A 15,024-nucleotide genomic window follows, 5' to 3' on the forward strand; every position below is an offset into this window, starting at 1 on the left:
TATATTTAAAGTGGATGATTTTTATCTAATTTTATACCCAGGAGAGCTACATTAGTCACGGTCAAGGTTATATTTGTATAAAGGTTTGCATTTGCTAGCTTTATATCATTACTTTAAATTTTCACATCATGTATTTTTCTCTGCTGTATTTATTTCCAAAAAAATGAACTAAGGGGTACATAGTATGCTTTGGCTAAAGCGTTTACCAAAGTTAATTTAGAAAGATTCAAGTTGATTAGACAACCATATATATGTAATAATTTTATAATTGCTTAAAACTCAAACTAATGCATGACTTGGCTTCATGTACCTTTTAAGCTTTATTATGTATTGAGGACTGTGTTGAAAGAATTATTAGCCCTTTCCAATTCATTGCCAAAGTCCTCAGATCCTATTTATTTTTCAGCTGGATATATTATATTATGTTCCTTTAAACATATATGTTAGATTAAATATGTTTAACTTGTTGAAAGAACAGAATGATTACAGAGTGGGCTATCTGTTGAAAATAGTTAACTCAATTGGACTGACTCTACTACATATACAAAAGAGCATGACTAAAAAATGTTGGATGCATTGCAAAAGAGTGATGCATTAAAAGTGGTCACGCCACACATTAGAATGGAGGGGATTACAAAGAGAATGCAGATGGAAGTCTTGTAATGATTTGCTGTCAAATTTTCTCCTCAGTTGACCCAGGAAAATGAAAAGCTCAGTGGCATTGTGAAGCTCGCGTCCAGTGAAGCAGAATCAGCTGTGCAGAGAAATGAGCAGGTAGAGAATTTACTTTCTTGCTTATACGCCAAACCTGCTTTGATAGATTTCTTTGTAAATCTATTCTTAAAATCCAAAGCATCAAAATGTACAGTCCAGTCAAAGTATTGCATTCAGTACAAAGCAGAACCTATTCAGTACAAAGTTTTCTGAAGCTGTCCTTTCATCTGCAGAAAGTTTTTTTGAGCATATCTGTCGGTGGAACATGTCAGAATGAAAAAGCCATTTTTGCAGAACTATAAGATGAGTTGCATTAAATATTGTCAAATGGATAATCCATCGTGGATAGTTTGAATGTCTGATGATATGTTTGATCACTTGCAGGAGGGATATTTTGACCTCGTTTTTTTATACTGTCCTGCAAGAGAAGGGTGGGGTGGAAAGGATAGCAAGGGAGGGGGGAGACAGTTTGACTAAAAAGGTGGGTAACACCCCTCTCTTGCTGGACGGTATATAAAGAATGAGGAAGGTTAAAATTTGTACCTTGATAATGACACTACGTGTCGAAACAGGGTCGATATTTAAATAAAATTGTGTGGAAATTTACCATTCATAGTTTATTCTCATGGAGATCAAACATCTCCGCAAGATATTGCCGGACACTGTTAATTATGTAAAAATATTTCTTTTTGGTTTTTTTATATTATGACACTTCAGTGACCAAAATTTCAAGTTTAAAGACCCAATAGCAATTTTCAATCGTCATTTACCCTATGGAAAGCTATTTGATAGCTTTAAAGTTGCTATCAATAGAAGAAATTCTATCTTTCCCTTAATATTCCAGTATCAAAAGTTCGACTTGCCCCTGGCAACTATTCTTCATACATTTCATTACCCTATTTTTAATTGTTATTGCCCTCCTAAACAATATTGTGGTCTACATCGTCCTTAACAAGTTTCATTGTATCTGTAAAATACACAATGTGCAAAAATGTTCATTAATTTAGCGAAACTTAATACTAAATATAAAACTCTTAAACAGGGAAAAAGGCCCTGCAGGCAAAAGAATTTTGAGCATGTCGTATATGTTACTCTTGGCAGCCGAGGCGTGGCTCAGTGACATTGCCAAGTTGGCCTCAATTTACGACTTAAAAAAGTTTTGACTCATGGTTGGTTAGATTTTTCTGTCTGGGTATGTATTATGTATGTACATACTACTATTCTGATTCTCAAGGTATATGGTATAAGGTATAAGTTATTCCATCTAATTTAGTCTTATTTGTATATGTTGACATTTTATTTGGTTGTAGTTCATTGACATTCATTGGATTGATTTGACAGGTGAGAGAGCTTGAGTCAGAAGCTAGTGCATTGCAGAGGGCTCTCTCTGAGGAGAGGTTGCGATCCGCCCATGAAGTCTCCAAACTAAAAGGTGTACTAAAAATGTTTTCTAATCAAATGGATGAAACACTTCGAATTGAAGTGTTTGGATGCGGTGATTTGGATGCAAAGTAAGGAATCATTGCTCTTTAAATTTCATTCCTCTCTCTTAACTTTGAAACATGATGTCATGATATGCCTCAAAGAAGAAATAAAATTACATTTTGCTTGTTTTCTCATAATCAGGGACAGTCAAAGTGATGCAAATTGTTCTGGGGGAAGATTGAATGATGATGCAGGCAGTAAAGTGGAGGAGTGTGCACAAGGTAACTTAACTTTAAAATTTTAAGTAATTTTTTTCTGTCTATCATTGTCATTACTATTATGTTCAGTTTCAAATGTAGTGTGAAACTCTTTTTAAGTGGAGGATCATTTCTCAAATGGAAACAGTAATGATGTGAAGTTGGTGAGCACATGCAGGTTGGCTCAGCTTGAACTTGCTGAGGCGATGCAAGAGACAGAGTGAGTGCCCTAAGATTTTAATGAGAACTTAGTCATGAACGAGGATAATGCATGGCCAGTGGAGATGCTTACCCATCAAAGAGCCTGAAAATTAACAGTAAAATGTTAGGGATGGGTCGATTCAGTTCTTAGTTTCATTGGTTCTTAAGCTTAGAACCAAAATTGGATCTGAAGCTAGAAATATGTGATCTTAGGTTTACCCAGCGTATCAAATGCAGAAAAGTTTCTTGGGTGTTCCACCGGTTAATGTTCTCCATTGGTTAATGGCTTTTGGGAGCAGCTGTGTATTGAGCTTTGTCACGCAAGCTTTCATGGCCATTACAGGTCGCATCATCAAGCAATTGATGAGAAATTGGAAAATGGGAAGGGTGATGCTGACGTCGGAAGAACTCTCAGCTCTTCTGACGCCAGCTTCACCCTTCCCTCTCCACTGCCCCAGTGGTGGTGATTATTTATAGAGAAATGATTGGTGTAAAGCTCGGTTTGAAAATTTTTCCTACGATAGCCAGAAGTGATGCCTGGCGCTAAGCCATTAATGTAACCAGAAGAAGCGGAGCCGACCCATCCCTACAAAAATTCTTTCTCTTTATTTTGTGTTTTTTTTTTAATTTGTGTATGCTTATCTTAAAGTAATTATGGATTTAAGATGCAAATATGTGTAGTGTTTTTTCTTATGCAATGCAAACTTTATTATCCTATATTAATTGTGCTCAAATCAGAAAGCATATTACATGTGCTGATGCCTCATTGAGTGACTTTTCAATGAATGCATTTTTGCGGTGGTAAGATTTTAGGTCTGGGTGGCTCTGGCTATATTCTCCCAACCCAAATAATGTACAGTCCTGAATCTTACCACCTGGGAGCTGAAGATTTTCTAAGTTTCAACTTGACAACAAATTGGTAATGGTGCTGACCCACTGCTAACAACTACAAACATGGGGTGCATACTGCAGGGGACTTCTTCCCGGCCTGTTGAAAAGGTTTTTGAACCACATCCATGGACGCTTTGACCTGCTGTTCTTGGGGTGGGCTTCCCAGGCCGAGGCAGTGCCCACCTCCTACAACCCATACCCAGTAATCGAACGGAGACCATACATGGAAAGGAAAGAATTCAGGAAGGGAAAAAAGGAAGTGGCCTGAAAACACATAATATTCTAAGGACTGGGCTGATAAATCCATGATAAACCCATAAACTGTAACAAGATATTGAAGTGAAAAATCCTCTGAGAAAAAAATCATTTGCCTTGACCGGGATCCGAAACCAGATCCCCCGATTTCCGGTCCTTTAGCCAGTTAAGTTACCGAGGTGTCATTGTGTGGAAATTTATCCTGGTCAAGGCGAATGATATTTTCCCTGTGGATTTTTCGCACAATTTGTGCATTGCGGGTGACTCCGTAAAGTTATCACCGTGGCTAGTCGTGGTATACTTAAATTAGAGATGTTGAAGTTTGCCCAGCTTTGAACAAGTTCAGGATTCCTCATTGGTGATGCATAGAAAATAGAGAACAAAACGCCTATCTCAGGAGGCCGCTTAGTACTCATTTCCTTTTTTTCAGTGTACACTTAATTGCTTTTTCTATTGATTATATGCATTTCGATACTCTTATCTTCAGAAGTGGTAATTATGTGCCCGAGGCTCTATAGTTAAAAAATGCTTTGATCAACCAAACGTAGAGCATATGGAAATGCAATAACATGAAATCCTCATGCCTTATGCATTGCCTCATGCGTTAACTTGGTGCCTACACACACATTAGAACTGTAATGAAGTAACTGCAATGACAATGGCTTATTTCTTCATGTTTTTTGTTGTCTAACATGATGCATAGATAAATATTATGCCAGGAGATTAAAATACTAAAGAACTTCTTGCTGCTGTTCTATGTCACACATAAGGAAAGAAATTATTTCCACCAATTCTATCTGAATTTTAACTGATAGGGACTCTGAAAACAACTTATTTTCCCTTCCCACCCCCTTCCCCCATCCTTTACCCCCCAACCCCTCTCCCACTTCCGCCGACTCATAAATATACCCCTCCCATTTGCATGATTGTATATATATATATGACTTCTTGACGAAAATATGGCATTTTGTACCTGATGATAGCGAAGTAAGGTCGCTGAAACGCGTCGTACCAAATAAAATTACTGTGGACATGCACTAAGTTTGCTCTTCATTTATCATTGTTACAATGGAATTAACCAAGGTAAGTTTGCTGTATGTACGTTTGAATTAGATTGGATTTTAACTTGCAAGACTTGATTGCTTGGCTTGATTTGTACGTTTATAGATAGCTATCTGTAAGGCACTTTGAAAGTTTGCGACTTGTTTGATCCAAACTTCAATACACCAGGTTTGATTTGAACTTGCTAGACTTGCCTTGCTTTGTAACTTTAAAGCAGGCTCGTTGCAGCTCTAATGCAAGGCTTGATCGAGACTAGATGCCTTTGCCAATTTAAAATATCTTTTTCTGCTGCTGCAGTTTCACTTCATATCCCCACCTGCTCTTTACCATATGTTTACATGATGTACAATTAAACTACAGTGGATGAGATTTCATGAACGAATTTCATAATGCATACGTATATGAATTGAAATTGTGTTGACGAGCATAGCCCAATAAAAAAATATATTTACAGTAATAATATCATAGTTTCCCTTTGGATATGTGTAAAGCAAATGCTTCACCTCAGACATTCTCTTGAAGTTTTATGATGTAATGTTAAGGACACATTTCATTCAATGTGGAGAACATGTTTGAAGTCCAGTACGGATGTGCTAGAGTAGCCTGAGTCCTCTTGTGAGCTTCCACCCATGATGCACCAGTGGAAAATAATCTTTGAATATTATCGTGATAGATAAACACAAGGAGGAAATTGGGTTCATCCATTGTTAATTAGCCATATGTGAACAGAAAATGATGGTTGATTGTCAAACATTTTCCGCTGGGCAGGTTGTTTCCTCGCACTATTAGCAACGTTTTCATGTGCTCCACATCTCATTTGAAAGCAAATTAGATCGTGAGACAGGAGAGCCCTTGATGCAATAGGCTTTACTCATGTGCATGGAATGAAATGTTTAAGTATAGAATTTAAGTGACTCTGTATTCAGTTTCAATGAAAACAATTTAAGAAGAGGTGAATTGAATGCTCTAAGGTATTTTTACAGTGTGGTATCAAGATTGCAGCCATTAATGTAACGACCGGCTTGGTGCTTGTTTAGGTCGACTGTTGGCAGCAGCTAAAAACCTTGTTGCAGACTTGCAGTGCAAACCTGCAGGAGACTTGCTCTTCAACCTAGTAGCAAGTTAACAAAGTGTTGACAAGCAACTTTGATGAAAACTTGCGGACTTGCTTTTTTAGTTTGTTGCAAGCTAGCAAAGCTTGCTTTGCAGACTGGCAGGAATTTTGCAGCAAGTTTATTGTGATACATGGGAAATTACTGAAGTCTCAGGTCCAGCTTCAGCTGTTGATTTAACAGCCCACCAAAGGACAGCAAGAATATTTTTATTGACCTTCAAAGTTAGTTCTTATCACTTAAATGTATTTGTTGATGAAGGAAGTTTAATTTTTCTCGAATAAAAAACATGGTACACACATGTCCTGCCTTCCAGCTATTTTAACAACCATCTGGCATCTCAAGTTTCATTAGATATAGTCTCTAGGTGAATGTCATGTATTTCACAAAATATCCATCCTTGGCTGTGTCTGAATGGTTATATGTACTCTGCATAAATGTAGTTTTTAAATAATTAATTTAGGCTAATTTTGGACATAAGATTGGTGTTCTGCAATGGGTGTGAAATACTCATTCCATGTTCCAAGTTCATGTTCAATAATTTTGATTGTGCAAACATTTAACATTTTATCATTTAAATGTTAAATATTTGACTAGAATGTGGTTAATTTTTTGCTGTTATTTGAAATGCACATCTATTGGCTTTGTGCAGGTGTGCATTTTGTATCCATTGGCTTGAATGTGTAAAACAGCACTTGATGTCTTCAGAACATTCAAGTGGCATTTTTGTTTTAATTAGGAGGCTGAAGGAAGAGAAAGAAAAGAGAGAGTCTTTGGAAAATAGTTTAACGGAGCTTCAATCGGAGTTCAGCAATTATAAAGTAATTTCAGAGAAAAAGATAGAAGATTTGGAAGACAGTTTACAACTTAGTGTTAGTGAGGTAAGTCATCTTTATTAATTATTGTTGATGCTGTCGTTATCCATATGTTCTCATTATATTCATTGTTGAAGAAAATGTCATTGGAAACTGGGTTTCATTATCATTACCTGTATTGCGTTTAAGCATCATCGCTAATTGCTATTCCGGAAAGTATTGTCATTTTTTTAATGTCTTGCCATCATTTGTGTCACTTCGTCTCTATCTTAACACAGACACCCAGGAGAGTTGCTATTTGTTAACTTTCATGAATCATTTAAGTTCCAAGAATAAATGGGAGGTGAGTGGATTCTTCTGAGATCCATGAGTAGATTTCAATCTTTCATCTGCTTTTATTCTCATAGCAATTTGGTGGCTGAGTGTTGAGTTATGAAATCACTGTGTGCGTGGAAAGGGCAATGGGAAGCTATAGTAGCCATAGAAACTATAGTAGCCATCTAATGCCATCTAGTGGGGAAGACAGAGTGCATTATCTACTTCTGGATTGAGTTCCTTACCATTTATTTACTTAATAATGGCTCTTTAAAAGCTATTGGGGACTGCAAATATTGAATGATAGCAGTTGGTGATAAGTTCTGGCCATAAGTAACTAAGTTAGCTTCCTTCACTAAGTTAATGCTGGCCTTGGCAAAATAGAATAATAGCCATGGAATAATATAGGTGTTAGATGGAGAGGGGTTATGGAACTGTAGAAGGCAGAGAAGAATAAGGCTTTAGAGGTTACTCCATCATTACTGTGGGAATGGTTACTGTATACCATTTATGCAGTATTCCAAGGGCAGGCAATTATGGTTATTTTAATGAGAATACAATACATATCAAGAAAATCATGTGAATGATCAAAGAAGTCATAAATCTGTTAAAGAAAAATCATTGAATTGCAGAGTATGAGCTACTTCATGTTTTCTGAAACTTTTTCTTTTTCTTCAAAGAAAATCAGTGTATAATCTTTAAAAGGTTAAATATCCATTCAGAGCATACTCGTATGAGTTATAAACTATGGTGAAGTGTGACATTCAAGCTCACATATCAGTCATTGCACAATGACTGATGAGAGTCCCAGAGTCTCCTTTTTCACGACATATAAACTGCGTGGACAAAAAAATTAAAAATCGTCCGGTCAATTCTGGGGACCCTGTAGAGTCCCAGAGCTGAAGGCCGCGGACCTCCTCAGGAAGCCCTGGGCTATTTCTGGACCTTCCATATTCCTTGGACCCTACCAGTACGTGTAATGAAAGAGCACGTGAGAGAGTGGACAGTGATTACAGCTCGTCTATCTTTCATCTTGCCCTTGTCAATTCTCTCACATTGTACTTATCAAGATGCTTCAGGGATGGCCTATCTCGCTCCCTTTTCATTATTTTTCACATAGTAACTCTTAACATAGCACACTTTGCCGCTTCACACTCCTTTTTGCCCCCTTAGATTGTGTTGCTGCTGTGGTCATTGGGTAAGCACTTTGGCGCTTTCATCTACATACTATGTACCACATGAGATTCCTCAATAGGTGTGTTCGGACACCAGCCATTTACTAATAAAAAAAATGGGATATTGCACGTACGAGGATCCATGTAGCATTCATTAAATGCCTTTATTAAGTGTTTCTGTTCGGCCTGGAAATATATTGGCATTATAAAATGATTAAGAATGAGTCTGCTCCTAAATTTTACCCGTTTTAGATCAGTCTGGTCCGTTTTTTACTTGTTGGTTCCTGAGTTTCAGTTCCTACAATGGACTTATTATTTTCTGAACGTATGGAAACTTTAAACAAAAAAGCTCAAGAGTTGAATGACTGTAATATCACTTAAGAGTCAAATAAACTAGAAAGCTCACTAAATAAAACTAAAGATCTTCTTCATAACTTTCTTCTTAAGACTTTATTTGCCCTTCATCGAGTTTTGCTTAAGAAAAAATAACATTTTCATCCAATCTGGGTCTGACCTATTCCTTTTTTGTCAAAGATATTGGCTGCAGTGCTAAACAGGCATTCTCAATAATTAATAGCTGATGTAACACAACCAGATCTTGCCATGTCTTGCTGCCAACTGCTTAAGCCTTTTGAAAGGCTCTTGGATCAGTCGTGGTCTACATCTTTTGAACTCCTTGGATTTATTGTGCCCTTGTCAATGTATATGTCCACCACTTCTTCACTGTTCTTTCATACAAATTTCTGAGAAAAATTACTTTTTCACTCACAAACAACTCATCACCAGTAAATTTTCACCAGATGTAGAACTGTGGAATGAGTTAACCGTGATTGCGTAAATATGCATAGAGATTGATATATGTACATATATGTGTACAAAATTCTCATACAGATAAACATATTCTAACTGATATAATTCTCTAATCATTTAACACACCAGTCATTGGCTATGTCAAAATACATAAGTCTTCTTAATATTTTACATTTTAATGTTATATTTGGCAAATCTAGAGATGACTGGACTCTTTGCCACTGGTTATAATGTACCCTATTTCTCCAAATATAGTCCCCCCTAATTTTGAGGCTTCAGTTTCGGGAAAAGTTAAAAAAAATGCATTTGAATATTGTCCCCCCATTTACTTTTACCTTGGGCATTTTTGAAAAAAAAGGGGGGACTATATTCAGACATATACGGTATATCAAGCACAATCATTTTTTGCTAGGATTGCCTCCTTTGCGATGGAGTATTAATTGGATCCCTCCACTCGTGTGAAAATTTTCTTTTTATTCATATTGTGGAAATATTTCTTATTGTGAAAATTGGTAATGATGTTTGATGTGATCTTTAATTAGTACATATCTTAAATATGACTATTCGTAATTTTCATCCCGGCAAAATTGGAATGGCATTATTTTATTTGATTTTATCACTGATGAACTTTTAACATTTTTATGCTTAGTTGAGGCACATGTAGTGGAGAACCCCATTTTGACATTTCTGGCTTCTATGTCTCTCTTTTCACTGTTTTTCCCAAGCACTACGGTTATTATGGTTCCTCTTCTTTATTTTATCATTTTACACTCCACTTTTGGAATTCTTTCTTGATGGTCATTTGAAAAATTTAGAAATAAATATTTTTACCTTGTTTGTTATTAATGGAAATAGAGCTACTACATTTTCATACTTATCTACTATCTATGTTGCTATAGTTATACTTATTTTGCATCATTGAATAAGTATTAAGTTAAAAGTCATTCAAACAGTCCATCATTACCAAAATATTTAATCCATAATTCCTTTGTGTTTTCTTTTCTATTTGGTGAAACATTTGTCATCATTGGAAGCAAGAAAATCAGTTATGTATTATTCACAAGTATACTTCAAGTAACAGCAAGCTTGAAACTCAGGTTGAGCAGTTGAAGTGTAAAGTCAATGAATTGGAGTTGGAAAATGAAGTTCTCCATGCAAAGAATATAGACTCAATGAAAACCATAGAAGATCTAAACCAGAAGTTGTCTGATTTAACAATGGAAAACCAAGAGAATATCAAATCTCTTGCAGAGAAAGAAAAGGTGAGTGAAGGCAGGTCTCTGTTATAGTTTGTGTGTCGAAAAACCAAAACGTGTGAAACCTGGAACCGAATGTTTTATTTCATTTTGTGCATTGCAGCAAATGTTTGAGGAAGTGGAGAGGTTGAGCGCTGAGAGGAAGCAGCAGGTGGAGTCCCTTGAGCAGCAGCTGGCCGACATGGAGACGGAGCAAAGCCTCAGGGAGCGCAAGGGTGCTGTTGTGTGTCGGGACTTGAGGCGGCAGCTGGCTGCCGAGAGGAAGCGTGTGGAGCGACTGCAGGAGAGAATGCGCGAAGTGCTGGAGGGCAAAATGGGTGAGAGTGGTCAAGGGCCAAGAGGATTCATTGCCCTCCCCAAGCATAATTGTGTGGGGGGGGGGTCAGGGGGCTAGCCTCCCCTACAAATCAAAGGTTGTGGCTCACTTTTTGATGGACGGAGCCTGATTTGCAAAATTATTCACACATTTGTACCTAACAACTCCTCTGATTTTTTGGAACTCTGCAGAATTGCATATGGAGATTATAGTACAGAGTTGAGGCAAAAAGTTTTATTTTCCCATTGATATGATACAGGGGTGCACAATATTTTGCCTGGAGAAGAAGTATTATGGTATGCGTTGTATGGTAAATTATCTATATATGTATATCCATTAGCTTTCATGCCCAATGACGTGAAATACGGCAGACTCTTGATTATCCGGCTGCGGTTTATCCGGGTTGTGGATTTTCCGTGCATGATTTTAATCTCGCTCAATTTTTTCCACGATCTTGATTTTTAAAAAACGGACACAAAATTATCAGAATTACGGCATTAATGCTAGGATACACCTGGATTTCCGTTAGAATCCCCTTCATAAAACGGAAGTGATCATGCGCTACCTGCATTCATGGAAGCACCGTCTTCCTGTTTTCTAAGCCTCACAGTGTACGACCGCGCTCCTTGATCACGGATACACGTTGTGCAGCAGTTGCAGCCCGGGCAACTTGTGCAATACGCGACTATGTGGCGTGGTGCCTGACAGTGTAGTTTCCGACGTCGAGCAGTGCTTTTGAAGCATTCGTGCAAACCACTTTTCTGTATCCGTGATCACAAAGCCACGGATGTGTGGTTTTCGAAACCAGGCATGGAGCATTAACAATACGAGTACAACCATATTATCACTGCTAAAGAGACTGCGAACTGGCAAAGAAAGCTCTCAATGAGTCCAGGAAGCACTCTTAAATAACAGAATAACTGCATAAATACTAATATATTGTATGTGTTAGGTAAATTATATGAGCATTGCAAGACATTTAAGTGAAAGTTTGGATTATCCGTGTTTTTCGATATTCGTGCCGTCTCTCCCCAACATTAGCCCATTAGGATAATCGGGAGTGTACTGTATGTAGTTTTATTTGGTTAATCACTTGAGTTTTGAATTTGAGGCTACAAATGTCCACATTATGAACGTACCATTTCCTTCAACCTAAAGGTGCTGAATCTGCCAAGGTGGCGGCTGATATAGATGTGACTTCAATATCGTCTTGGAGTCTCATGAGTGGCAACCTTGAGCAGCAAGACTCAAGCACGAGGGAAAGTAGTTTGATTGCTGGATCTCCAACTAACATGAATGGCAATGTAAGTGCGGAGAAATTTAATTTTGTAGCAAGGTTTAATTTATTTCTTCTCAACTTGTACATCCTATGGTTGACCAGGTAACTCTTGATACCACATGGTACTATGGTATTGGTAAGAAATTGAAGTTTAAGGTAGTAATCTAATGTCGTTGTTAGCTGTGAGAAAAACTGGGAATATTTTTTACACTTAAATGTAGTGATGAGCCGGTTCTTAAATTTATTTGGTTCTCCCCCATCAGTTCTCGGTTCTCCCTACTCGGTTCCAAGGATGAACTCTTATTATCTGAATTATTGGCAAATTTAAATGAACAGCTGCAAGAAGTGAATGAAAATAATTTCACTAAAGGTGTAAATTAGCAAGAAAGCTCTGTAAAAAAACACTTAAGATTGTCTCCATAGTTTTATTTGCCAAGCAAAAAAGTTTAAATTACATGCTGTTAAAGAATGCGTGATCGACCAATATGTTACATTACATCAGGCAGCCACTGGTTCTTTTTCCAGGTTTTGATTCAAACCACCAAATTAAAACTACGAACAAGCATCGTTTTTACTAATTCTACAATATAAGTTCAAACCACAGATTAAAATGCAGAATTCTTGATGCTGTCATTAAGCCATGCTCAAATACTCCATCTAATGGGGCAGCAATAGCTATAGGTACATCACCAATAATAGGTGCTATTTTCCCTCTACAAACTGCTGAAAGCTGAAAAGAATACTCCGAGAAATGGCTAAGTGCTCACTCAAAATTCTTAGTAATGGCTGCATTGAGGGCATAATTCCACAGCTATTGCTGTAGTGCTCCGAGATCAACTAACTCCCCTTGTCCACTTGGATCCGAGCAAGGTGGTATGTATTGAATCAAATGTTCTCATACTGCATCCTTTTTCAACGAATATTCAGTTTTTAAATTGTTGACTGTTCTATGGAGCCAGTCGTTACTCAAACATGATATTTCAAGATGTCCACCGTGTGCTACATTTATCACGGTCTCTTTTCCAGTCGTTTGCCATTGTGCCAGCAGTACATTAAGGCCAATTTCTTGATGTTTTGGTGCTCTTGAGGTTTTTGAAACTTTAATTGAACTTCAAACCAAGCATACTGGAGTAATATTGCGACAATTATTCCATTACACTGCACAGGAAAGGAAAATAATGTTTGAAAGCATTTAGTAAAAGAGCTCCCATGCAAATTGACTGAGAAAACTGCTATCTTTCTCCATTTCAGAGGCTACTTCCTCTGACAAAGTCTTAAGAATTCTACACTATAGATGCTCAAATGAATTTTCAATTTAATGTTTAAATAGCAATCAGGGAAAAGGGTATTATTCCATCTCATATTCATGCATTCTTGAAATTTGTCTATTTTCATGACGTAATTTTCTGAATGTGCATCACAGAAATTTTCTAGGGGATGCCTCCGATTGGAGAGATGAAAACATCTTTCAGTTTGGGCAAGGCTTCCATTGAAACTTTGTTCGGAAGTGGAAGGGGGTGCTGACTTTGTAATGCACAACGTGATTAAATCTCATACTGATGCATGTAATTAATTAGTTACCTTTGTTGCTAATCTCTGCTTAGGGAAATAAGTGAAGCTCTTTCAGGCAAGCACAGCAAAAAAATCTTGCTGGGTTTGCTTTGTCAACTTGAGAGGAAAATGACGGAGTTGAGTGAGGAGAGCACCCCCTGCTTTCCTTTCATTGGTTTGTTCCCACCTCAACTCTAACCCCTCCACCCAATCCTCACTCTCAGCCAACTTTCATTACTCAAAGAAGAAGTCCCTGGCTCCAAGCGCGTATCCAACACATCGAAATAATTATCCTTGTTTGGCTTACCAACCTGAGAATGTTGTAATGCTTAGTATTACTTTTAAACTTATCTCTATCTAATTTAGCCCACCAGAATGGACTAAGCAATCTGGGAAACATTTTATAACTACTTTGATGTATCTGTCCTCATAGGTATAAGTAAAACACTAATTGCAGAAAGTTATTGCATGTCATCCAAGGGCGCAGTAGGTGATTCATGTCAGCATTGTGGTTAAAAATAATTGAATGCCGGAAGGGAGGTTATGAGAAAAGAAGAAGTCTACTGGTGAGAAGGGGAGGTGTGTGAGACTCTTTAAAAGAAACCATTCCCTATGTTCTCAGGCAATATGATACTCGATGACGGTGAACTTTTGTTTTCTTCCCCTTCCAACTCCCCTCCTTCAATTATAATTTTGTTAGAGACAACTATTTCCTGGTTTAATATGCTCAAATGATGTCAGAAATATGTTGTATTTGGTCTTATTCTTCTTAGAATTTCGTGCACATTGCTAATATGTATTTCATTTCAATAAAGTTAAATACCTATTGCTAAAAGTCATTGCTAGTATTCAATATGTGAATTTTATTGTTCCAAAATGCGTTTTGGTTAAAAATAAGAATTAAGGATTGATGACACTTAGTACAATGGAAGCAAAATATGAAATTTTAAAAAGCATGAGCAAAATTAGCTTAAATCACAAGTTGTATCTATTATAGATGGAGTGTCTATATGTCCTTTATATTCATATGCCAATAGTATTGGCATTAACATAGAATTAATTTCTGATTGAAGTAACTGATAGTTGCCTGAAGAAGACCTTCAAAGAGTGCGTGTGTGTTTAAAATGTGTTCATGGGAAGTTATTACATATGTATTTGAATGCAGTTATTTGTACAATTTTGAAGTAGGGACACATTTATGGCATAGGTTGGTGCCTGTAGTTGGGAATAGAAAAGCATCAATGGCATTTGTCTTCCTCAGCCAGATGACCTGGACCTGGAGCAGGAGAGTCGGAACTTGTTGGAGAGGGTGGCATCGTTGCAGGAAGAGAAGTGGGCGCTCGAGGAGAAGGTGAACCAATTGGAGCAAGGGAATGCAGCCATGGTGCAAGACTTGATGAAAAAGTCCAAAGTCATCCAATTTTACTGCATGGATGGAAGGCAAGGTGAGAGACAAAAGTGCACCCGTGGTGATTACTCATTGAATGTTTGTCTCGACCATGACCCCTTTTGTTTTTGGGGTCTGGCTATTTAGTGTGTAGTCACTAACTTAAGTGCTCATAATGAAAGATTTTATTGGGGTGTGACTGG

At 37.4% G+C, this 15,024-nt stretch overlaps 1 protein-coding gene across 2 annotated transcripts in view; it reads left to right on the forward strand.

Annotated features, from left to right (window-relative positions):
• LOC124170785 (GRIP1-associated protein 1-like) overlaps positions 1-15,024 on the forward strand; it is a 28,917-nt gene that overhangs the window by 8,061 nt on the left and 5,832 nt on the right. For both annotated transcript variants that reach the window (XM_046549746.1, XM_046549747.1), the window contains exons 4-12: positions 691-774; positions 2,056-2,225; positions 2,341-2,420; positions 2,517-2,616; positions 6,657-6,798; positions 10,067-10,294; positions 10,392-10,605; positions 11,763-11,908; positions 14,696-14,879. In XM_046549746.1, coding sequence (XP_046405702.1) covers positions 691-774; positions 2,056-2,225; positions 2,341-2,420; positions 2,517-2,616; positions 6,657-6,798; positions 10,067-10,294; positions 10,392-10,605; positions 11,763-11,908; positions 14,696-14,879 — 1,348 coding nt within the window. The remainder of the gene's footprint in view (positions 1-690; positions 775-2,055; positions 2,226-2,340; positions 2,421-2,516; positions 2,617-6,656; positions 6,799-10,066; positions 10,295-10,391; positions 10,606-11,762; positions 11,909-14,695; positions 14,880-15,024) is intronic.

The sequence above is a fragment of the Ischnura elegans genome, chromosome X (genome assembly GCF_921293095.1).
Source record: "Ischnura elegans chromosome X, ioIscEleg1.1, whole genome shotgun sequence".
NCBI lineage: Eukaryota > Metazoa > Arthropoda > Insecta > Odonata > Coenagrionidae > Ischnura > Ischnura elegans.